This window comes from Aquarana catesbeiana, linkage group LG05 (assembly GCF_042186555.1).
Source record: "Aquarana catesbeiana isolate 2022-GZ linkage group LG05, ASM4218655v1, whole genome shotgun sequence".
NCBI lineage: Eukaryota > Metazoa > Chordata > Amphibia > Anura > Ranidae > Aquarana > Aquarana catesbeiana.
The window spans coordinates 391124636-391149135 of record NC_133328.1 but is presented as its reverse complement, the minus strand read 5'-3'; the positions used below and the strand labels follow the sequence as shown (position 1 = coordinate 391149135).

Below are 24500 nucleotides of genomic sequence, written 5' to 3'. Positions count from 1 at the left end.
TCTCAGCTATCAGCGGCCCCTCCCTCTGCAGTGCTCGGAGCGAGGCTAACGTCAGTGGGGATCTCGGCCCTACCCTCGGCAGTGCTCGGAGCAGTAAAGAAGAGCTACAGCGGATCACGTGAATGCCCAGCGGCGCTGTGAAAAGGTATTTGACAATAAAGTTACAAAAAGGAGACACGCTGGACATTATATAATCTTTTTACAAAACAAATTACATATTTTTACAATGACTTTAACTAAAGTTCATTTTTGGGATTAAAGATGTCGTAATGATGACTCCTGAGCTGACAGGGGGTGAGAAGTCAGCGGACATAGATAAGACATCCCCTGAAAATAAGCCCTAGTGTGTTTTTGTAGCCAAAATTAATATAAGACCCGGTCTTATTTTTGGGGAAATACGGTATTCGTATTCATGGATATTGTACTTCCTCAAATGTATGCCATAACAGTCCTGAATGCTGTAATATACAAGACATTTTGAAAAGCTTAGATGAGTTATTTCTGTGAGCCAAGGTCATGATTTCTAGAAATAATAAATATACTGCTCACAAAAAAACAAATATTAGGATTTTATATAGCATATCTTCAAATACTGCATTTCTTTTAAAATCCACATTTTAAGACTATAATTTTACTGAATGGTCAGGGGTGGTAATGTTCATGGGATATTTCTTCAACTGTGATCACCAGACTGGCAACCAGTGCTTGGGCTCTAAACCTGATCACAGGAAGGATGCAGTGCATGATGTGGTGGCTGCATTTTTTTAAGTTTTATTTTTTTCCTTTGTTTTTCCCAAGGGGGGCTGGACAGCGACACACTTCCTGTCTTATGTTGTCTCCACTCTGGATGGAGGAGCAACGACAACACTTTTAGACAGCAGCACTGTCATCCTAGGGAGAGGGTATTGTTAGATGTAGATCTAGATGGGCTTGGCTAACAAATTAAAGTCAAACTCCAGCTAAAACTGTTAAAGCAGTTACAGCAACTATTTTTATTTTCCTTTGGGGATAAAGGTTTTACATAAATGAAAAAGAGATGACCATTGTAACTATTGTAAGAAACCTTATGAGTGGTAAATGGTTTGTCACAACTCTCTAACTGCCACTTTTGATGGATAGGTTAGTCTGTTAAAGAAAGTTGAAAAATAATAGACTTACTGGTCAGATCAACAGGTAAAAAAAAAAAAGGAAAAAGTATACAGCCACCAAAGCTGAGATACTGTAAATTGCAATATATATAATTTTTGTTTTGGGGTTTATTGCAGTTTTAGACACCATTACCTGCCAAATCAAGGCACAGTGACAGTGCCTTCTGATAGCCACCACAAGTAAGGTATACTTACAGATTTATGCTCCCGACTGTCCACACTGGTATTGGAACCTATCCAGGAGGATGACATAACTCTCTATTCCTGGGAACATGACTAGCTGCTCAGGCCCAAAGCCCTTCTATATCTAGAAGCCCCATACCATTAGAAAAACAGAGCAAGGGTTTCGATAACATAGCGCTGAATGGTCAAAGCAATAATTTCTCTTCAATGGCAATAACTTAATGTTAATTAATTATATGTACATTATTTAAATCACAAAACGCACAATGCAACCATAAGTAGAAGTCAGTAATAAAAAGTTTACTGGAACATAGGTTAACACAGAATTTCTGTTTTTAAGTGTAAAGCTACCGTCTTGCACACAAAGATGGACAGAACCATTTTCCAAGACTAATATGGACACAATAAATATGGAGTTTTACATACAAGATCTGTACACAAAGTTGCCCCACGTCCATAAAAAAATTACATTTAACAGTGCAACATATACATATAGAATTTTATAATTTAATTATTTTACTCAACATGAGATAGGTACGTACATACTAAACACAAGCAACTACCTTGTATTATGTACATTTATAATATTTATAAGTATTTATATTGGATTCACTGATATATACATATTTTACACATAAAGTTCCGAAAGGCACAAGTGTCTATACAACATGTACAAAAATGGCGGGAGCAAACAACAGAGAAAAAAAAAATAAAAAAACAATTATTGGTCAAGAGTTCATGATTGCACAAGTGTGATTCATGTGTAAGAAAAATGTGCTTTAAAAGGTAAGAAAGGTTTTCCACTAAACCTTAAAGAGTCTTTTATATCACAACTTTCCCAAAACAAATAGAGAAAAAAAATACAGGAACTAAAATGAAAATGATAAGAGTCTAGGTTGCTATAATCAGTCTGCCTTCATCATCATCGCTGCTCGAATCACTATACTGCACAGTCATCTGTCTTGAGATCAGTTCTGTTCTCCTCTGATGTCTAAGAGGCGGAAGAGCTGGACCAACAGCAGACCTGTTTAAACTTTCAGACTTAGCCTTCAAGTAATGATCTGGTTTGGCAGTTTTAATTTGACTGGTACAGATGCTAGTTTTTTGTTTAAGTTGGCTTTCTCTGTCCGTTTTCTTATTGCAGGTTGTGCCTCTCTCCTCTGTGGTAGCAGCATCACTTGATGTTTTAGGAGGCTCATGCATCTGGGATGACACTTGTGAAGAATCAGACTGCTTGATATTTTTGGCATCTACCCCAGAAAGGTTGGTTGGACTCTGTCCAGGTGCTGTGCTACATGAAGATTTATCAACACCCTGGCCATCGACAGACAAAGAGCTAATAGATGGGATTAAAGTGGGTAAAGCTATGTTGAGAATTTGAAGGCCTGGAATGTGAGTTTGTGGACTGGGATTGCTCTGGGGAGCAGGAGTTGTTGTTAAAACCTGCAATCCAACTGCATTTAGAGTAAGTCCTGAAGGATGAATCTGAGGTGCAACACTTGGGTTTGAAAGACCTAATATGTTTACAGTTTCCATGCTTAATGGTTGAATGGGCTGTAAGTTTGATGCACTAAGAGCCGGCATGTTTACTTGGCCAAATGGAAAACATGGTACTACGCCATTCATTTCAGCCACACCTATAGGACTTGATGTGTTAGGTACTTCTGCAGGCTTGTCCCCATGAGAACTTGCAGTTCTGTGAATCACCCCCACAGCAGGTATGGTAAGTTGTACTTGCCCAGCTGGGAACGGAACAAAAGTGGAATATGCAGTAAGACCTGCTGGGACAAGCTGAATCCCACCTACTGGAATCATGCTGTAAGGTGAACTTACAGGCTGCTGAGAATGCAAAGGCAAATGGCTAAATAGATGAGTTGGAGCAGCAGACACTTGACTGGGCTGGTGAGTAAAGTTGGCAGATGTTTTTTGACGGTCATCACAATCCACTACGCATGAATCCATTGTCTGTGTGCTCCGATCAACGGGGGAGGAAGGGGTGTTTGCAGATGATGAATCCTGCAATAACCAGAAAAACATCAATAATATTAACTTGCTATGAATATTTGCACAATATGATAATTGTAATATGACAAGAAATGATCTGGCTAACCTTGAACCGTGCATATAAATCCCTATACGTGTGATGCCTTGGCTTTTCACGGTTTGTTAATCTGATATATTTGGTAATTAATAAAACATTAAAAGAAAGTCTGTTTAATAGCTAAGCATGGTAAAGTGGATACCAATTCAGGGCAAAATAAACAAGGATTCTAAGCAGTCATACGCAAAAAAAAACAAGAAGTCTAAAGCCAGCCATGAATCGGCTGAGATTCGAACAATGTATGGGCAGGCTGAATGTATGCAATATGATCGATCAATTGATTGATCAGCTTGGGTACAACCAGCCTGCAGGGTTTTACATGCTGTTATAGCCGGCTTTTATGCTGAAAATAAGCATTTGATAAATAGTTGCGCATAAAATGTGCGGCATAAAATATAGTAAATGCCACTGTTTTATTCTCCAGGGTCTGTGCTTTTAGAAAATACAGTACATAATTGTTTGGGAGTTTTAAATAATGTCTGGGGAAAAAATATGCAGATTTTACCGCATGTGCAAAAAATGAAAAAAATTAGACAATTTAGGTGGTAGACAAGGGGTTAAGCATATAGTAGCGTAAAGTACCTTGCTTCAAAGTAATGGCAAGGTAAGCGTAAAACAAAAACTAGTTTACATTTGGGTTTTAGGCAGACTAAATAGGAGATGAGGAAATAATAGGAAATGATAGGATGAGTGGTTGAAAAATGGTAACATTACCATTTACTGATTTTATCACAAGAAAACGGATACAAACACAGTATTACTGTCATTGCTATTATAGAAAGGAGAACAAGCTGAGATTATGCAATAGTTGAATAAAATTAGAACATCATATGCATAATTTACGCACACTACATTCAAAAACTGCACATATAACATTATGCACATATCACTTCAGTAATTCCTTTTGGATTTAGTAACTCCTTTTGGGTTCCTGACTCTTAAAGCTGAACTTCAGGCAAAGTATTTAGATGTAATATCACTGAGTAGCTCCTTTTGCTGCTTTTTTCCTTTCTAGTCTGAGCTTTGCTCTGCAGTGGACTGCAAGAGGTTGATACCAAGGCGAATGGGCTTACACTGCTTGAATTTAAAACACATTTAATTATGTATTAGTGAATACAGAGCTGAACTAAAGTAGAACTATAGGCAAATAGTTTTTTTTCATTTTGGATAGAGCAAGGGAGGGTTATAACTCATGTCAGGTTTTTTTTTTGCCATCTATGTCCCATTGGGGAGATTTACCTTCAGTTCTTGTCCCATAGCCTGTGCCCCAGGTCAGCAGAACTAGTGTCCCCATTGGAAGATTTTTTCCTCTACTGTATTACTTTTATGGGGACTGTTAAATAGTAAATAGAGAGGGTGAATCTCCCTAACAGGAGCATAGAGCGCAATAAAAACTGGCAGGTGTACTAATCCACCCCACCCCCCTCTATCCAAAACTAACAAAAAAAAAAAAAAACTAATAAAAAAGGTTTTGCCTTTAAACTTGTCTCTTTTATATGTGTTGATTATACCTATATCTGATATGTTTGGCTCAAAAACAACACTGCAAATCACCAAAAGAACACCATACCCACAGTAAAGCATGGTGGTGGCAGCATCATGCTTTGGGGCTGTTTTTCTTCAGCTGGAACAGGGGCCTTAGTCAAGGTAGAGGGAATTATGAACAATTCCAAATACCAGTCAATATTGGCACAAAACCTTCAGGCTTCTGCTAGAAAGCTGAACATGAAGAGGAACTTCATCTTTCAGCATTAGAACGACCCAAAGCATACATGCAAATCAACAGAGGAATGGCCCAGCCAGGAGCCCAGACCTGAATCTGATTGAAAATCTGTGGGGTGATCTGAAGAGGGCTGTGCACAGGAGAGGCCCTTGCAATTTGACAGATTTGGAGTGTTTTTGCAAAGAAGAGTGGGCAAATATTGCCAAGTCAAGATGCACCATGCTGATAGACTCATACCCAAAAAGATTGAGTGCTGTAATAAAATCAAAAGGTGCTTCAACAAAGTATTAGTTTAGGTTGTGCACACTTATGCAACCATATTTTAGTTTTTTAGTTTTTCTTCCCTCCACCTAAACGATTTCAGTTTGTTGTTCAACTGAGTTGAACAGTTTATAGGTCACATTAAAGGTGGAAAAAGTTCTGAATGATTTATCTTTGTCTCATTTTTTTACATCAAAAAACCTGACATTTTAACAGGGGTGTGTGCATTTTTTATATCCACTGTACATACTCCGAGCACATGCCCCCATATCTGTATATATATATATATATATATAAACAAAAAACTATTTGATTCTTTATATTTTCACTTTGCTGATAATATTTACAATATCCGCTTGGTTTGTGCTAGCTATGCTTGTTAAACATTTTAAAAATTAAAACTAAGCAACATTTAAATGTGGATCAAAGAGACAAAAAGGGTAGCATTTCCTCTATTCCTGATCTACAGTAAAACCTTGGTTTGAGAGCGTTTTGCAAGACAAGCAACATTTTTTAATAAATTTTGACTTGCTATACAAGTGATGTCTTGATATACAAGTAGCGTCATGTCACAACTGAGTATAAAAGAGAAGAGGGGCGCCTCTAAGTGTAGTAATACAGTTACATTTAATGAAGGTACAACATTTAGAAACTCACATGGTTGATGATTAAAACAGGCACATCTAAGTATGCAGGCATCCAGGGTAAAGATGTCCACAAAGACCATCCTCCTCACCGTCATTGACGTCATCCCTGCTACGCTGCGCTCCACGAGCGGTTCAAGCCTCGCTTTCAGAACGCTCTACTGCAGGGTAGTCTTCCCGGTCACAATTGCAGACAGCTTTACCCCAGATGCCTGCATACTTAGATGTGCCTCTTTTAATCATCAACCATGTGAGTTGCTAAATGTTGCACCTTCACTAAAAGTAACCATATTGCTACACTTAGAGGTACCTCTCTTCTCCTTTATACTCTGTAGCTCCTGCTGGATTTTGCTTCTAATCTCCTTGTGGAGGCTTCCATTTGTGGATAGACATTTTATCGTTACACAACCTATCACATTGCTATAATCTTTTTTTATGGACTATAAACTCAAGGACCAAGGTTTTACTGTACTGTAAAAGTATAGTTACAGCTGAAGTGTCAAGAGCCCATTTATTTTTTGTGGAGCTAACCTAGTAATTTTGCAAGAAAAGTGAAATGGTAGTAAACATTCATAGCAGGAATATGGCATAAATATTCATTCATAAGTTATAAGCAGTGAATTTCTCTAAAGTGACTTAATAATAGCCTTGGAAAGGTTTGCCTATTTTCTCCCCATGGGTACATTAACATTTCAATAAAATCCAAAACAGTCACCAAGGCTGCAAGTTGAGATCTTGACTTGAATAATTTTCTCTCTGACATTAATTTTCTAAAAGATGACAGACCACTGCTTTCTAAAAGCTTTTTGCTTAAAAATAAGCCACGAGTTATTGCAAACAGTGCTGAAACAGACTGTATGGCAGTGTAGGAGAGCGTAGAGAATCCACAGATGGAAGCTGCCCAAGTTGATACTTGTTCTACAGCAGTGAAGCTAAATCTGCTCATCTTTACTGAAAGGCGTATAGGTGTCCCACAACTAGTATGCATCCCATGAGTCACAGAATGAGAGCTTTCATCTGAGCCTGATATTTTTTATTTGATCTGATATTTTTATTTCTGACAGATTCGCCTTAAAACAAAAAGTGTTTTAACTGCGTCACAGCAGTGAGTAATTTTATATTTACTTTTGGTCAAATATGTCATCAATCAATAGCAAACAGAAATTATTTGATCTTAAAGGAGTGGAGTTTTCTGAAAGATTAAATTGCAAAAAGGGCAAACTTAAGAGGTAATAAGGTGTCTCTAATATTGTACTTCATATATACACCAGCCTTGACAACACCAGGAGTCGGTACTGCTTTGGTCTTGTTTGCCAAAGGTTTGACACGTTTTCATGTGATATGTGCTTTTTAAAACGGTTTATATTACCTGTGAAACAGCTAATTTCTTTGTTTCTCTTGAGCCACCTTCTTCTTCTTCAGTACCATCTGGATAATCCACAGACATCTGATGACATGGGGATTTAGGAGAGGATGCTTCACTTTGAGGAGGTATTGTTTTTTGGACCGAAACATCATCATGCTTCCTTTCATGGCTCTCTGGTTTGCAAATGGTTGGTGTGGTAAGTGCAGTCATCCTGGTAATCAATGCTTTAGGAAGAATGTCCATTGAGCTTGTCTGACCAAAGCAATGTGGAATTCGAGAATCCTCATCAGCACTGGATGTGTCTTGCTGGCTATTTCGGAAGGGGCAATGCTGAGGGCTTGCTGTAACTGATGGAGTAGCCGACAGAACAGACTCTGCTTGACTATCTTCATCTTCATCCTCATTATCATTGTCTTCATCCTCAACACCATCAGAGTCTTCTCCATCGAAGCCTACACGGTCACCAGTGTATCTTTGCCTCTCACCTGTGAAATGAAAGATATAAAAGTTTGCTTATTTTTATTTAAAAAAAACATAGTTTCCACAATTTCAGGCAAATATCCATTTCAGCATTTTTACATAGTTAATTTCAGTGCCATAATTTAGGGCAAGAATATATAACTTAATTGTACAGTTCTGTGCTGTTAGCGAAGAATGTAATGTACACTGATTTAAGGGAACCTGTATCAACAGAAGCATGAAGGCTACAACTGATGATAACTACTTGGTAATGGTTTTCTTGAGCCCCCAGTTTCATTTTAAAATGGCATTGAGATAGCTGCTATTCGCCCCAGTGCCTTTTTAAATATCATCCGGTCTCAATGGCTCCTGCGGGTCTCAGCAGGGGAGCAAGCTGGAACTTCTGGCTGTGACAGCTGACATCCAGCACGATCCAAAACAATCAGATCCTGGGCTTCCAAAGTTTTTCCAGATCACCCATGTAAGTGAACATAATTTCATTTGAGTTTTTATCAATTCCAAACATGGAAAAATAGGTCAACGTTTACATTTTTTTTACAATAAAATTTATATAAACAGTTTTTTTTCCTTTGTGTGTGTTGCAATGTAAAAGAGAACAAAGCTCTCCTAAATAAAATGCATACGATCACTTACGAGCATTAAAATTCTACTACATTACATAAAATTTGCAGCAATGGTATGATATTTTAAAACGGAACTTTAGTCATTTTTTTATCTTTCCATCTATTAAATCCTCTGCCCTTGTTTGAACTTTGGATAGTAAAACATTTTTTTTTCTGCCAGTAAATACCTTATACCGCCCTTTTTCTGTTTCTTGTCTGGTAAAAAGCCTCGACTTATGACATCAAGCACAGCTCTCTCTCTCTCTTGAGAGTTTGCTAGGAAGCGGGGATGAGTCATAAGAGGGCCAATGAGAGCTGCAGAGCTGGAGGTGTGCCTCTGTGTGTTTATGTAAACCCAGGAAGTGAACAGGCAGCAGCTTCAGCTGCCCACATTTAATATGGTTGCAGCCAGACTCAGTTGGGGAGATTTCTGCAGCATATTTGGCAAGTACAGAATCACAGTATATATAAAATAATATGCAAAGTGGTTGGAGGGAAGCTTCAAAATGGCAACGATGTTTTTATTACAGATTATGTGAACAGACTGCAGTTCCTCTTTAACCAGTTCCAGACCGACTCACGTACTTTTACTACAGCACAATGGCACCACTGCTTGAAACCCCGTACGAGTACGGGGTTCCCTTTAAGAGCTGCCAGAGGGCGTGCGTGATTTTGTGCACGAGAGCCGGCACAGGGATTTGTGTGTGTAAACACACAAATCCCTGTTCTGTCAGGGGAGAGGAGATATAACATTTCTACTACTAATTAGGAACAATGATATATGTCCTCCCCCAGCCAGTCCTATCCCCATACAGTTAGAACACACCTAGGGAACACACATTTAACCCATTGATCGCCCCCTAGTGTTAACCCCTTCCCTACCAGTGACATTTACACAGTAATCAGTGCATATTTATAGCACTGATCACTGTATAAATGTCAATGGTCCCAAAAATGTGTCAAAAGTGTCCGGCCTGTCCGTCGTAATACCGCTAAAAATTGCAGATCACCGCCATTCTAGTAAAAAAAAATAATAATAAAAATGCCATAAATCTTTCCCATAGTTTGTAGGCGCTATAACTTTTGCGCAAACCAAACAATATACGCTTATTGCGATTTTTTTTTTTTACCAAAAATATGTAGAAGAATATATATTGGACTAAACTGATGAAGAAATGTTTTTTTTTTAATTTTTGGGGATATTTATTATAGCAAAAAGTAAAAAATATCGTTTTTTCAAAATTGACGCTCTTTTTCTGTTTATAGTGCAAAAAATAAAAACCGCAGAGGGGGCTGAAGAGGTTAAGCAGCAGTGGGGATGATTTGCTAAAACTGGAGAGTGTAAAATTTGGTGCAGCTCTGCATAGAAACCAATCAGTTTCCAGGTTTTGTTTAATTGAACAAGCTGAAGTTAGAAGCCAATTGGCTACCATGCACAGCTACACCAGATTTTGCACTCTCCAGTTCTAGCAAACCAACCCCAGTATTTTAAGCAGCAGACATTGTTGATTTTTTTTTTTTATGTAATATATATAAATATATATATATATATATAATATATATATATATATATATATATATATATATATATATATATATATATATATTTTTTTTACATAAAAAAAAAATCAATGTCTGCTGCTTAAAATACTGGGGTTGGTTTGCTAGAACTGGAGAATGCAAAATCTGGTGTAGCTGTGCATATATACATACATTACATTATAGTACATAAGCAAATTACATAATCGTTCCATTAAAAAAAATACAGGAAATGTTTTACTTCTAATTTTTTACTACTTATTTTCAATTAAATCCATGGAAATTAAAATAATTGCTACTAAATTAAAACCCTATCTGTCCCCAAAAAAATTAATAATACCTTAGGGCAGACTACAAACGCTAAAGGGTACAATGTGCAGAGACTTCACCAAAAATGAAAAAGAAAACACTCTGGTACGTAAGGGGACTTGGGAGAAAAAGGCTTGGGGACTCAAGTTGTTCGGTTTATAACAAATGCTTTGTATATGGGAGCAAAAAATGTTTATACTGTAAATAATGGACACAGACAGATAGTTTTACTGAAGTAAGCAACTCTTCTTTGTTTCAGACATAACTTATTTTTGGAAGATTTTCATAATTAATGCTTTCAAACTTTGTATTGCCTACAAAAAGGACAAGGGATTGTAGGCTCTATGGAAGCATCTTTTAAAGGTAAGGTTACCTGAAAGAGTTTTAGCTTTTTCATAGTCAGAAATAAAGACAACCTGTTACATGAAGAGCACAGTGCATGGTTTTTTTATATGTAAAAGTTTATAAATTGCAAGTTCAAAGAAATATTCAGGTTGGACGGCATTGCATAGAATGTTGTAGGCTGTACTTTGTAGTGTCACCAATTTTAATGCATGTGTTGTTGCAATAAATACAGGTTTCATCCAAGACAACCTTACAAAACATGCTAGGATTTCTAAGAATAAAGCCCAGCACTCCCTTGCATGTAACAGCCTCTATATAACTGACTAGTCCACACAATCCATCTCTGTTAGAACTAGGAAAAGGCATTCAACTGTGTGTGTTATCTGACTTTTTCTTCTTTTCATTTGTATTTCTTGCGTACAAGCTTTTTAACCATAAAACGTAGTAGTACTGCTTGAAGCTCTTCACCTGCTAGATGTAGCCGGTAATTTCAAATAATTAGGCCTAATGTACATGGGACACTCAGGCAACCTCTTCTGAATGTTTTTCTTGAAAGCTTGAAATCGCCCGTTCAGCCGCATTTGCATGCCGTGTTTAGGAGCGTTTATTTAAGATAACATCAGTAGACTCTCCCAAAGCACAATAAACAGTATTTATTAACTATTTCAGCCATTCTGTGAGATCAGAGTGAGTAGCAGCAGCTGAGAGAGCAGTGTACTTGTATATACCTCTCTTAATTTTGGTGCTTTGACTATGGATCCCATAATGAGCAAAAGTGAGGAAATGCTCCTGACGTTGCTGTTGCTGAGACTGGAAAACTTAACATGAGGGCAAAATGAAATTTAAACAGCCAGATATTAAATTTCATGCAACTATGTTTGATCAATCAGGGAGGGGGCCAAGCTCAATAGTGGGGTCATCTGGCTAAAATCTCAAAATTTGAACATATGGGTCAAATTCCCATTTTACATCAGCTTACAGCAATGCTAGTGGTGTATTGGATTTGATCAAAGGCTCATTAGTGGTATATTAAATGGTCTATCGAGCATTGCAAGCAATTACAAGTTTTTAAAATACTTTTTAAGTGGCTTTTCATCATTTGTTATAATTTTTAAGTTTTGTAATGTAAAAAAATAAGGCACCTTTAAAAACGCTTGTAAATGAAAATGTGGCTAAACGCGGTACCGCGTTTAGGCGAGAAACGTCGGAAAAAATTGGCGTCTGAACTCATTTTTTTGCATTCAAAGAAAAGCCTCTAAACGCAACTGCCTAAAAACAGCAGTAAACGAGTCTGTGTACATGTACACATAAGCTAACATTGGATGAGTTCAGGGGCAGCTGGAAAAAGCATCCAACTGCCTCTGAACGTCCGTTTACCAGCAGCAGTGTACATGAGGCCTTAAATGGAGTATTTTATATATTTTAGATTTTTATTAGTACTAAAAGACACATGTGTACAGTATATGTTTTTTGTTTAGGGTTGCAGATTTTTGCTTAGAATAAGAAACCCAATTTCAAGTTCTTGAACCAATCAATGAGCACCCAAAGCAACAGTGACACACTGCATGCATGAAACTGTTTACCATGCTTGAACATTTATGTAACAAATTATAAACATGATTGTTATTTCATTCTCATTAACACTAAATGGCACTGAAATATATGATAACGCTTACATTCTGTTTGGGTTGCTATTGTGCAACTATAGAATGACCACAATCATACATCTACATCTGACACATTGTGCTACCAATGTTTTTAATCTAATCCCCTGCCAGTGATTGTTTCCCAATTAAAATTGTGGATAGAAAAACATAAGTTGTGAAGTTTAAACACTATATTCAAACTGCTCGTTAGGATTTGCTTGCATTACAGTTGACAAGATGGGTTTTGCAAAGAGAATAAAATAAGTTATTTTATTTTTCAACAAGGCATTTGCTACATTTTTCTTCTGCTTAGTAAACTGATACTTGACAACCCAGATCAACAGTGACAATGGCACCCACAGGTTTCCAGTGAACGTGTGGGGGTGTATTACACTTCAACGGAAGCAATACCTACTGCAATGTACTTGATTCTACTGCACTTTGCCATCACACAAGTCATGTTACAATAACAATATGGCCTGTTTTATGTCCATCTCAGACCAGCCAATATAATGAAGATTAATAGATCATTAGCAATTCATCATTCTTTGCCCATATTGTCATGCAACTAATACACATCTATTTGCTGCAAAGTATTTTTTTCAGAATTCTACTAGCGTTTCATGAACTTTCTAAGCAAAAAAAAAAAAAGTCTATTTTGCACTTTCTTGATTTAACCTAGTATAAAGTTTGTAAATGCATCTTCTAAATATCCTAATATGTGAAAGAAAAGTAATTAGAGAGGACCCAAACCTATGATGGATATCTGATCAAAGAAAAATGATTAAATGCATTCAGCAAGGCATAAAATAAAAAGATAAGAATCACAAGCTCAAACTTTTTACACTTTTTCTGAAACACTACCATTGCCTCTTGTAGTTTATACTAAAATTATTCTTAAAATGGTAGTAAAACCCGCTTTGTGATTTTTACCTACAGACAAGCTTATAATAAATCTTACTTGTAGGTACAATGAATATCTCCTAAATGTACACTGATATTTGCTCTTTTGGCAGCCGGTGATGTCACCGGCAAATGCGCTCTGCAGGAACGGCATACCTGTGCTGTTCCTTCAGAGCGCTGTGCCGTGGCCATGACTCCCATGCGTATGCCTGAGAGTGGCGTCATTGCAGCTCCGCCATTAAAGCTACAGAAGCCGTGAACCCGGAAGGAAGACCAGGTGAAAACGGATGCCCTGTCAGCGGTGACAGCACATCGCTGGAGTGCTTCATTTAAAAGGTAAGTATTTCATTATGTGCTAGCATGCGATGCATACTAGCACATTATGCCATTGCCTTGCAGGGGATTTTTTTTTTTTTTTTTAATTCTGCGGTTTACTACCGCTTTAATTTAAAAAAAAAAAAAAACACAAAATCTTGACAGGGTTAGTTATACAGACAAGTTTTAAATGTTACTGAAATGAAACCATGTTTACTAATTAGGTACAGATGTTTTAACTGTCATCAAAACAGCGAGATTAGGAAATCTAAATCAGTCTTCACAACAGAAACTATTATATGTGATTATACCTGGGACAGTTGAAGATCGGTGAAAATAATAACAAGAAAATATTCTATTTTAAACGTTAACACAACTATACAAATAATACAAATAACGTTATGATTCAAAATAATTTTTTTAACTGGCTACCTGCTGAAGTTATGTATACAAAATGGCACTAAGCAAATCGCCTTTGACAAGTCCTGCCCTCCCAATTGCTTCTGCTCCCCTGAAGCAGAGCAGCTGCCTATGTTTGTGGACAAAACTAATCTTACAAAATAACTCCGTCTTTGATCCACAGCACAGAGTAAAACTAAATAGGCCTTTGGTTCTGGGTGACTGGCAGGAGACAGAAGCTCAATGCACATCCCTTTCAAGTCAGCTTTCAGATTGTACATATTCCTTGTCATCCCAGGCTTCAATCTCACAGGGAAAGGACTTGCTTCCTTCGGTGAATCAAGCATGAAAAGTTAAACATGAAAGACACTACCTATTTAAGTCACCTATCACCTTGTCGCCTGCAAACCAATTTCTCATGTTGCACAAGTTAACAATAAAGGAGACGTTTTCAGCTACATCAACTAATGAAAAACAAATTGCCTGAAGCCTGTAATGTCATGTTTTGTCATGACTGGCAGATTACAGGTCTGTCCATTAAAAAGATTTTCAGATATATTGGGAAAAGTAATTTGTGGTTATTCACTAACTTTTAAACAATTTCCCAGTAGGCATAAAAAATATGAATAAAAGCTTCAGATGACAATGCTAGCTAGTGCCAGCTTTAGTATATTTCACATGGGGCTGTATTTATACTGTAGATTGAACTCTTCCAAGCACAAAGGATGATGACTTTTTATCTAGGCTGTCACCACTGGAAATCAGAATGCACTACTGAAATCAGCATTTTGTCTACTGGATGTGGAGCCATGGGGCTACACAACTTAACAATCAAAAGCCTATTCAAAAAGATCCACATGTTGCATAGGCTGCAGAGACTGCTTTTATTAAACCTGACATCCCACTCTTCTATGTTTCGTCACATTTTTAAAAGGAAACAATACTATTTGTTAATGCTTACATAAAAATACACATTTTCTGTTTTCATAGGAATATATATATACAAAAATTTCATGCCAAACTGTAGAGCAGTGTTTCTCAACTCTGGTGCCATTTAGATTCACCTGGGGTGCCACAAGCATGTTTGCCTGGATCAGCTTATGAGCTGCCATGGTGCAAGTGGGCTGGCCCCCAGCTACATAACAACCAATGATGCTCTAGGGCAGGGTGCCTAGTGTCATTCGCTGCTATGGTGGTGGCGGCAGGCCTGCTTGCACCATGGCAACACATGACTTAGATTCAGGACAGATGGCATACAGGAGAGGACGAAAGTCCACCTCCACTTCATGCCCTGCACTGCTGGAGCCAAAAGGTAAGGCTCTGATGTGAAGAGGGACTGTGTGATTGGGGGGCTCTGTGAAAGGGGAACACTGATGTGGAGTGAGCTCTCAAGTATGATTCTGATGTGATGGTGGGACTCTGACATGTTGGGGGCCTCTGATTTAAAGGGAAAACTCTGATGTAAAAAGGGTCTCTTATGTGATGGGAGACTTCAGACGTGAAGTTAATTTCATGTAGGCAGTTGTGTGCATTGTCCCAGGCTCAAGTTTCCCCATTGTTAAATAACATTTATTTATTTATATACGACAGAGAAAACTGAGTACTGTCCGTGATACTTTTTTTATTTGCACGAACATATCATTTTTCATGGACAAGCTTTCGGGGTGTGTCTCCTTCTTCAAGGTCCAAGCAGTACTGATTCACAAAAGTTTTAGCAGAAGGTAAAATGTTAAAACAAAACAAAACAAAAATTCTCTGAGGGAAAGGAAAAAGAAAAACAAACACATACAAATCAATAGTATGGCAATGGTAATAAAGCTATAACCAAGTGAGATAAGACAGAGGGAAAGCTATAGACTGGAGGGGGAGGGGGGAGATGATAGTCACAGAGGGGGTCATGAAACTGTAGTATAGTGTGTGAGGAAACCAATATCTAAATGTAGGCCATTGTTTTTTGTGTCAAAAAGAAGTATCATTCTTAGCTAAAACATTTTCCTTTCCTGGATAGTTCTGAAATTCCCTTTAAGAACTAAAACACTGCAGTCTTCTATAGTGTGGTCCGGTTGTGAGAAATGATGTCCCACAGGTGTGCATAAACTTCCTTATGTTCCTTGATGGTATGTCTGTGCAAATTCATCCTCACTTGTAACTTCTGTCCTGTTTCACCAACATAAGATCCTTTGCTACACCTGTTGCATTGGATGAGGTACACCACATTACTGGAGGTACAGCTGTATAATCCCATGATATTAAAGGTCCCATTTGTGTGTGTGACACTTTTGGATAGATTGATCTGGTTGCACAGTTTGCAGCGTTTTTTTAATTGCAGGGTTTGCTTCCATTATTTGTGACTTTATAATCAGAGTGAAGTTTCCTGCTGATTAGTTTATGTCTGAGGTTGGGTGCTTGTCTGAAAGCCAATAATGGAGGTTGTTGGAATATTGTTTTCAGAGTTTCATGCTCTGTTATAATGGGTTGTAAATCTTTGATTATCTTTTTGATCCCTTCTAGTGTTGGGTTGCATGTAATATCATGGGATCATACAGCTGTACCTCCAGTAATGTGGTATACCTCATCCAATGCAACAGGTGTAGCAAAGGATCTTATGACATCAAGGAACATAAGGAAGACAGTTTCTGCACACCTGTGGGACATCATTTCTCACAACCAGACCACACTATAGAAGACTGCAATGTTTTAGTTCTTAAAGGAAATTTCAGAACTATCTAGGAAATGAAAATGTTTGAGCTAAGAATGATACTTCTATTTGACACAAAAAACAATGGCCTACATTTAGATATTGTTTTTTTCACCCACTATACTATAGTTTTATGACCCCCTCTGTGACTATCATCTCCCCCCCCCCCCCCCCCCTCCAGTCTATAGCTTTCCCTCTGTCTAATCTCACTTGCTGATAGCTTTATTACCATTGCCATACTATAGATTTGTATGTGTTTGTTTTTCGTTTTCCTTTCCCTCAGAGATCTTTTTTTTTTTTTGTTTTGTTTTAACATCTTACCTTCTGTTAAAACTTTTGTGAATCAGTACTGCTTGGACCTTGAAGAAGGGGACACACCCAGAAAGCTCGTCCATGAAAAATGATATGTTAGTGTAAATAAATTATCACGGACAGTACTCAATTTTCTCTGTCACATTTGCACTAATACGGCTACAATCACCTCAAGTATGATGGAAGATACTTTATTTATATATATATATATATATATATATATATATATATTATAGTTAGCCTGAAGGGGTTTTAGGGTTTGCATATTTTTAAAGCGTGCCACAACTGGAAAAAGGTTGAGAAAGACTACTTAAAGCGGAGTTCCACCCATTTAAAAGTCAGCAGCTACAAAAAGTGCAGCTGCTGACTTTTAATAAACAGACACTCACCTGTCCCACAGTCCAGCGATGCGGGCTCACGAAGCCTCGTTCCTTTGCCCATCCTCTCCGCAACTCCGGCTCTGTAACCGTGGCGCGCCCGGCTATGGCTCCACAACCGGGCGCGCACTGTGCATGCGCGAGTCGCACTGCGCGTTGTGAATAGCCGGGCAATCTTCTGTCACAGAAGATTGCAGGGAGGGAGGGGGAGAGGTAAACTTCCTTCCAGCGCTGCAGCGCCAGGGGAGGAAGTGGGAGCTTGGTGCCTGTAAAAACTGGGTACCCGTCCCCCCCCCCCAAAAAAATGACATGCCAAATGTGGCATGTCAGGGAGTCACCAGTACTTAAAGTGGAAGTTCAATTTTGGGTGGAACTCTGCTTTAAAAAAAATCACTTAATACATTGTTGAAATGCATATATATAATCTGTTTCACAAATCTTATGCATAAACCTCTGCGCTTAGTGAAAAATATGTGTTTAACCACTTGACATCCGGAAGATAAACACCCTTCATGACCAGGCAATGTTTTGCGATACGGCACTGCGTTACTTTAAATGACAATTGCGTGGTCATGCAATGCTGTACCCAAATAAAATTGATGTCCTTTTTTTTTCCCACAAATAGAGCTTTCTTTTGGTGGTATTTGATCACCTCTGCATTTTTTATTTTTTTGCGCTATAAACAAAAACAGACTGACAATTTTGAAAAAAACAAAAAATAATATTTTTTACTTTTTGCTATAAAACATATCCAATAAAAAAAACAAATTTCTTCATGAATTTAGGTCAATATGTATTCAGCTACATATTTTTAGTAAAAAAAAAAATCCCAATAAGCATATATTGATTAGTTTAGCAAAAGTTATAGCATCTACAAACTATGGGATATTTTTATTTGTTTGTTTTATTTTTTTACTAGTAATGGTGGTGATCAGCAACTTATATGCATATTTTCTTTTTTTGCTGCAGTTCTCCTTATTTCACTGAAATATTTTAGCTTTCTGTTAAAAGTTGTGAAGTTAAAAAAAAACAAAAAAAAACACTGAAATGTGTATGGAAGTTTCATGTCCAGTCCACCTCTATTAAAAACAATAAAAATTGCAATGCTTGGGGTGGTATAAATTTACAGTGTTTATGAAAATGAATACAATGATTGTCTACAGTCCACTGACAGGAACACTTGTGCAACTCCAAAGTCATGCAACTTTGGATGGGTGCGACTTGGATAAGACTTTGGCTTTGACCAATGATAATGGACAACTGTTGCACACCTGTCAAATGTATAACATTCAGATGCAAATTTTGAGGATTTACATTGCAGTCTATCGCACTTAAGTAGCATAAAAGGCAGACCAAAAAAGTGCAGGAACCTTTTTAAAGTTGCTGTGACTTTAAGTCGCACATATTTGAACAGTTGTTATTAAAAAACATGGGGTGCGACTTGTCATGCGACTTTAGTGTCAATTCAATTATGAATGAAGCCCTATAGTTATTAAAACCCAGTATGAAAAGATATGGCCCATTTAGGGTCACCAATACTGCTACATAAATATAAAACATGGGGTTGGGGTTTGGTGAACCGTAATCCCATAGAGAAGTAAGAAAGGCACATTATATGAGACAAGCCTGAATTGTATTCCTTCATTAACTCCACAATATCTGAATAGGGAACCATGCTGTTAAAAGGGGCAGTCAGCAGCTATAGAAGATTTATGAGATAAAATGCTAGGATTACCCCATCATAAAACATACCATGGCTCAGGCAACTGACGTGTTTGAGTGGTATGTGCCTTTGTATAATGGAGTGATAAAAAATGTATATAAACTATGGTTTCTTTCCAAATAAATGCACATCATACAGTGGCATATTTCAGACAATTTAAAAGCAGAATTTCAGCCATCACTTTCCCACTGGGGCATTTTTTCACCTTATTTCTTGTCCCAGTGACAACATTACTACTGAGTCAGGAAACTAGGGTAAATCGCCTCGCCAGCATCACAGACAGCGTATAAAACCACCTGACCTGAGGATCAGACCTTTTTCTGACTGTTCAAACCCAAAATTATTTTTTTTTTTTTTAATCATTCCCAGATTGATAGTTTATCGTCTATAATGCTTTACCCAAAAACCATACAAATATAAGTATTCTTTATCATATTTGCCCAGAAAGTCATGTTTATACCCTGAATATAAGAAAATGCCAAAGAGAAGAAAAAAATGACAAATGAAGCATTAAATGTCCATGGCCAAGTAAAACACAAATGACTCATTAGGCTTCCCATCACCATCCCAAAACCTTCCTTGTTTTCTTCTCTTTATGTAAGAAAAGTGTTAATCTTATGTGTCGTCTGGGTTGTCATTTTGCTCCTGTGTAAACTGCCCTCTATCATTTGCTTTCTTTTAACTTATTCAGCTTAAGTGACCTCATTCCACTCTTTAGCAAACAAAGGCACAACCTCTGACCCCAGGAAGCCCATTGGTACTAATTACATCTTAATCTCCTTGAACTCACAGTACATTCACAGGTGAAATGACAATGACAGAAATACTCTCTCCTTCAGTTTTTGCATTTATAAAAATTAAAAAACATGAAGCTTCCTGAAAATATTCCAAATTTAAAAAGCTGTTGGTTGTGCAAGCGTAATTCTCCTGGAAATCTCTGCAGATGAGAATTCCCCAAAATCCTTAAGTCCCTTGCAATTGCTTTTATGAGACCTTATACAGAACACATCTTTGCTGTGTCAATGGAGAAACTGGAAGAATGGAAAATAATCTCATTACTTTTTCTGCAAGTAGACTAATCCTATAAAGATATGTACATTATCTGTGCCTACAATGCAGTTACCACATGGCAAATTCGGTGTATGTAACTACATACACAATCTAATTTCCAAATCATTTATGGGTTTTCAGATGTCATCATCCTATTGGTAGGCCCCAGAGGTGCTGGATCAGTCTATGTTTGGGGACACATTAACCAGCCCAGCAGACTGTTCTAAAATGCTACTTTCCGAGGGTGAAATCTGTGGTATTTCTCAAGGAATAGACATTAGATGATCATTGTCCAATCCCAAATTTAAGGTCAATATTCCTATGAATGTCTTTAATAAATCACAGATGCTAAAGCACTTATGTGTTTAGGTGTTCAAAAGCCACAAGAAGAAATTGTTACTTAATGTTAACAACCCATACACGCTTCGTAAACTTTCTCTACCTAAATTTCTAAGGAAGTAGTAACATAGGAACTGCGCTTGCTGTTTTTACCGGTACAGGCACATAGACCCGTACATCTGTGCAGAGGATCATGTTTATGTGCCTAGGTGTTCAGTGAAGCCCAAGAGACGCAGTGGCTGTACAGACCTTCCTGTGCATGCCTGCAGCTGCATGGATCTTCCTGCAGGTTATCTGCATCCAGAGCTGTGTGTGTCCCTGTATGGATGTTGTAAACCCTGGCATATGCCCAAAGATCCATCTAGCTGATGCATCTCAAAGTTGTAACTGATTTTGACAAGCTGGCTGCATGTGACTGAGCAAAACACCTAATTCCCCAGATGCTTAGACATGACCTCCCAATTGCAGGCACTGGTCTATGCCCCTGTGTAAGTGCGGCTATTCTCAATACTTGTTATTATCCTAATTTTAATACACAGTAAGCCACTGACCTGGAGCAGGTATGTGAATATGCTCTAGGAACACCAGATATACACATACTTGCTCCAGTTTAGTAACTCTCTAAATAGTTCATAAAAGAGAAAGAGGACAGCCCTGAAGGTTCCAAGTCGAGAAGCCGCAAAGTCCGCAAATATGACAGATTTCATAAATTTATTACCTCAAATTCCATTCAAGATGGCCATAGACGGACTAACAACAGCAAGCTAGGTGACCAGTTAAGGCACCACTTGCAATGAATACCACCATTAATGGGGCATGAAGAACTTCTAACATGGTGGAAAACATTTGTCTGGGTGGCTACTGATCATTTTTTTAAATCTGTGAAAAGACTAAATATAGGGCCTTTAATAGTGAAGTTGGCCATACACAAAATATTAACTAGACTATCTTCAGACCATTCATTTCAACAAAAATCTTTCTATGAGATTATATGTACATTTAATGCATGTTATACATATTTATTTATGTGAGGAAATCTCCCTTGTATAGGTATCCAACAGCCCTGCGGCTGCTGCTAAATGCTGCCATCATGGATGCGATGTCAGCAGCTCTAGCAGATTCAGAGCTGTCCCTGAAGTGACACTCTATAGCAGGGGTAGGCAACCTCAGCCCTCCAGCTGTTTTGAAACAACAAGTTCCATGAGACATTGCAAGACCCTGACAATCATAGTAATGACTCCTAGAGGTAGAGGCATGATGGGATTTGTAGTTTCATCACAGCTGGAGGGCCATGGTTGCCTACCCCTGCTGTATAGTATTCACTTTACCTAACCTTTTAAGTAGCTGCTAGGGGGGAGCCAGAGAGGTGAGGGGCAAAGATGCTAGGCCAGCACAGACAGTAATTGGAAAATCTCTGAAAATAAGAGGGTTGGGTCATTTAAGGGGGTGGCCTGGAAATCGACTCCCCTTGAGTAGTCAGATTCACTAGCAAGTTCGAAAGCACATTTCAAGTGATTAAAAACATTTATGAAAGCAACAGCATTTTAAATATTGGATTTTCTGTGCTGCATCCTGCAACTTCTTAAGCTGGTAATAGGGCCCCTTTAGGAATCCTGAAATTTACATCCACTGTTGTGTTATTGTGCAAAAGCCTCTAAATTACAGCCCATTATGCAATATAGGGGAGCTGTAGGTTACCACTAGTTGTATGTACTTTATTAGCAAAAATGAACAGAACACTGGTGGGAAACTATCCTGCTGGATTTCTTGAAACATCACCTGTCTTCTCAGGTTCATCAACCGGATTCTTTGCATTCTATAATGAAGACTGTTTTATGACCATGCAACAATCTGGTACTATGTACTGTATGCATACCTTAGGGCTGAACTCCAGATTAACTGCTAAGTATGCAGATGAAATAAATATATTGGAGCAGTTTAACTTGCCAAAAGATCTGTATTTTTTGCCCATCCACTATGGAGATTTACATTACATGTCTGGCAGGGAAGGAAACCTGATTTTTCTCTTCTTCAGCAAGTTACATTTAGGGGTCTTGTCAGCAAGTTACATTTAGGGGTCTTGTCCATCCCTGATTAAAGGAGAAGAGGCAGACTGATCATATTGTTTGCTATCAGCGTGTTCCTTCTTAGCACATGCATAACCAGCTGACTGGCTCCTTGTGCTGCTTATCCTTCCCCCACTGTGAACTCTATGGTACAGAGACTACAAGCAGCTGATTCCAATCCAAATTCAGGTACTTTTAATGCTTGCATTTAAAAAAATACATTTAAATATGAATTGGTGAATACAGAGCTGCAATAATATTCATCCTTAATAAAGCCCTGGGAAATCCCTAAAACTTAAAACTCCTTAAAACTCTGGGAAACCTAATTTTTTTTCCTTGTAGAGGGGCTGCATTGCACTGCAAAAGTTAATTTAGGTATAAGGGACATTGAAAATTGTTTTTAATTACCCAATCTACGCTGCCAGACTGGTCCCCATAGCATCTTCTCCCCCATGTGCTAGAGGTGTAAGGCAGTGGTCTCCAAACTGCAGCCCTTTGCTTGCTTTTATCTGGCCCTTGAGGCATTATTCCCCTCATTGTTGCTGACAGTTTCGACCACAGACACCAATAACAGGGCACTATTCCTCCCACTAACACCAACAATGGGGCACTATTCATCCCCCAAACACCAATAATGGGGCACTATTCCTCCCATTGTCACCAATGTTAAAGCACTATTCCTCCCCTTAATACCAATTATGGAGCATTGTTTACTCCCACTGATGCCAGGACATTTTTTTCTCCTACTGGCCACAGTGCGGCCCCCAAAAGTTTGAAGGACAGCAGACTGGCCCTTTGTTTTAGAAAACTTGGAGACCCCTGGTCTAAGGTTTTGATATCATCACTGGACATGATGAAGCTGAACAGTACACTGCCGGAATGTAAAGCTGGCCATATATGGATCGATATTTGGCAGGTTCAGCAGGAACTGGCCGAAATCTGATCCATCTATGGGTAGGCTGATTTACCAAAATTGATCCATCGATCAACTTGGGTACAGCCACAAACCCCCCCGCCGGCAGAACACAATAGCGCTGCGGGAGGCATCATTCCTCAATCAACATTGTCTGTGTTGATGGGGAAATCAAGCAATTTTCTTTACTTCCACCCGTTGTTTTCCTACAATGTATAAATGCATAAATGCACGAATGTAGAAATCCAGGTCTGGATCACATATATTTACCCAAATAAGTTTAGAATTTTCCTGAATTTCTATTAAATATGCAAAATAACAGATTATACTGTGTAGATGATTGCGTAATTTATAAGGATTACACTTATCAAAATCTAAACCAAATTGGAAGAGTCACTTCCAAATAACAATATTCTAGGACACTAAAACTATATGTACTAAGAACTTGGATGTTCACCACATTCCTGACAAAATTTGCTTAAAAAGTGCCCTGCAGGGGAGAAGGAAACGCCATTGAAGCACATACATATATTTTTGATCTGACATAGTTAAAAAAAAGCACATGGCTACACTTGATCAAAACTCAGGATACAAGTGGAATCCAGCCTGACGGTGTTTTAATAAAATTGAACATTTAGTTTAAATTTTGATTGAACATTTAACTTAAATTTAAACATACTAAGAACAATGCTATCATTCTGTCAGGTATCTACTGGTGTGTTAGACAAAGACATCCAGAAATTTAAATAGGATTTCCATTACATATCAAATATTGCCAATGAGTTATCTCTTATACTTTCCATTAGTATTCATAGCACACACTACTGTGGATGGCTGTATTATTAATCTCATAAACTAACTGGACCATCTAGTGAACATCTGTCGCTGGGCACCAGTTTAGAGTCTCCTAACTGAAGTACTATGGTTATGTTTCATTACTAAATTATCACTTTTTCTGCACTGCTGCTTTCTATAAAGCAACAAAGCTAAATTCCAGACATAGGGCTAGTTAACCCACAGAAAATGATGTTATATAGTGCCACTGTACTGCTGCAAAA

The 24500-nt window shown here is 38.0% G+C and overlaps 1 protein-coding gene across 5 annotated transcripts in view; it reads right to left on the bottom strand.

Moving 5' to 3' along the window:
- Positions 1 to 1610: 1610 nt before the first annotated feature.
- Positions 1611 to 24500, bottom strand: part of HIVEP1 (HIVEP zinc finger 1) — a 243681-nt gene continuing 220791 nt past the window's right edge. For all 5 annotated transcript variants that reach the window (XM_073631065.1, XM_073631067.1, XM_073631068.1 and 2 more), the window contains 2 exons: positions 7430 to 7911; positions 1611 to 3347 (listed from right to left, as the gene is read on the bottom strand). In XM_073631065.1, the coding sequence (XP_073487166.1) occupies positions 2223 to 3347; positions 7430 to 7911 (1607 nt within the window). In that variant the 3' untranslated portion in view covers positions 1611 to 2222. The remainder of the gene's footprint in view (positions 3348 to 7429; positions 7912 to 24500) is intronic.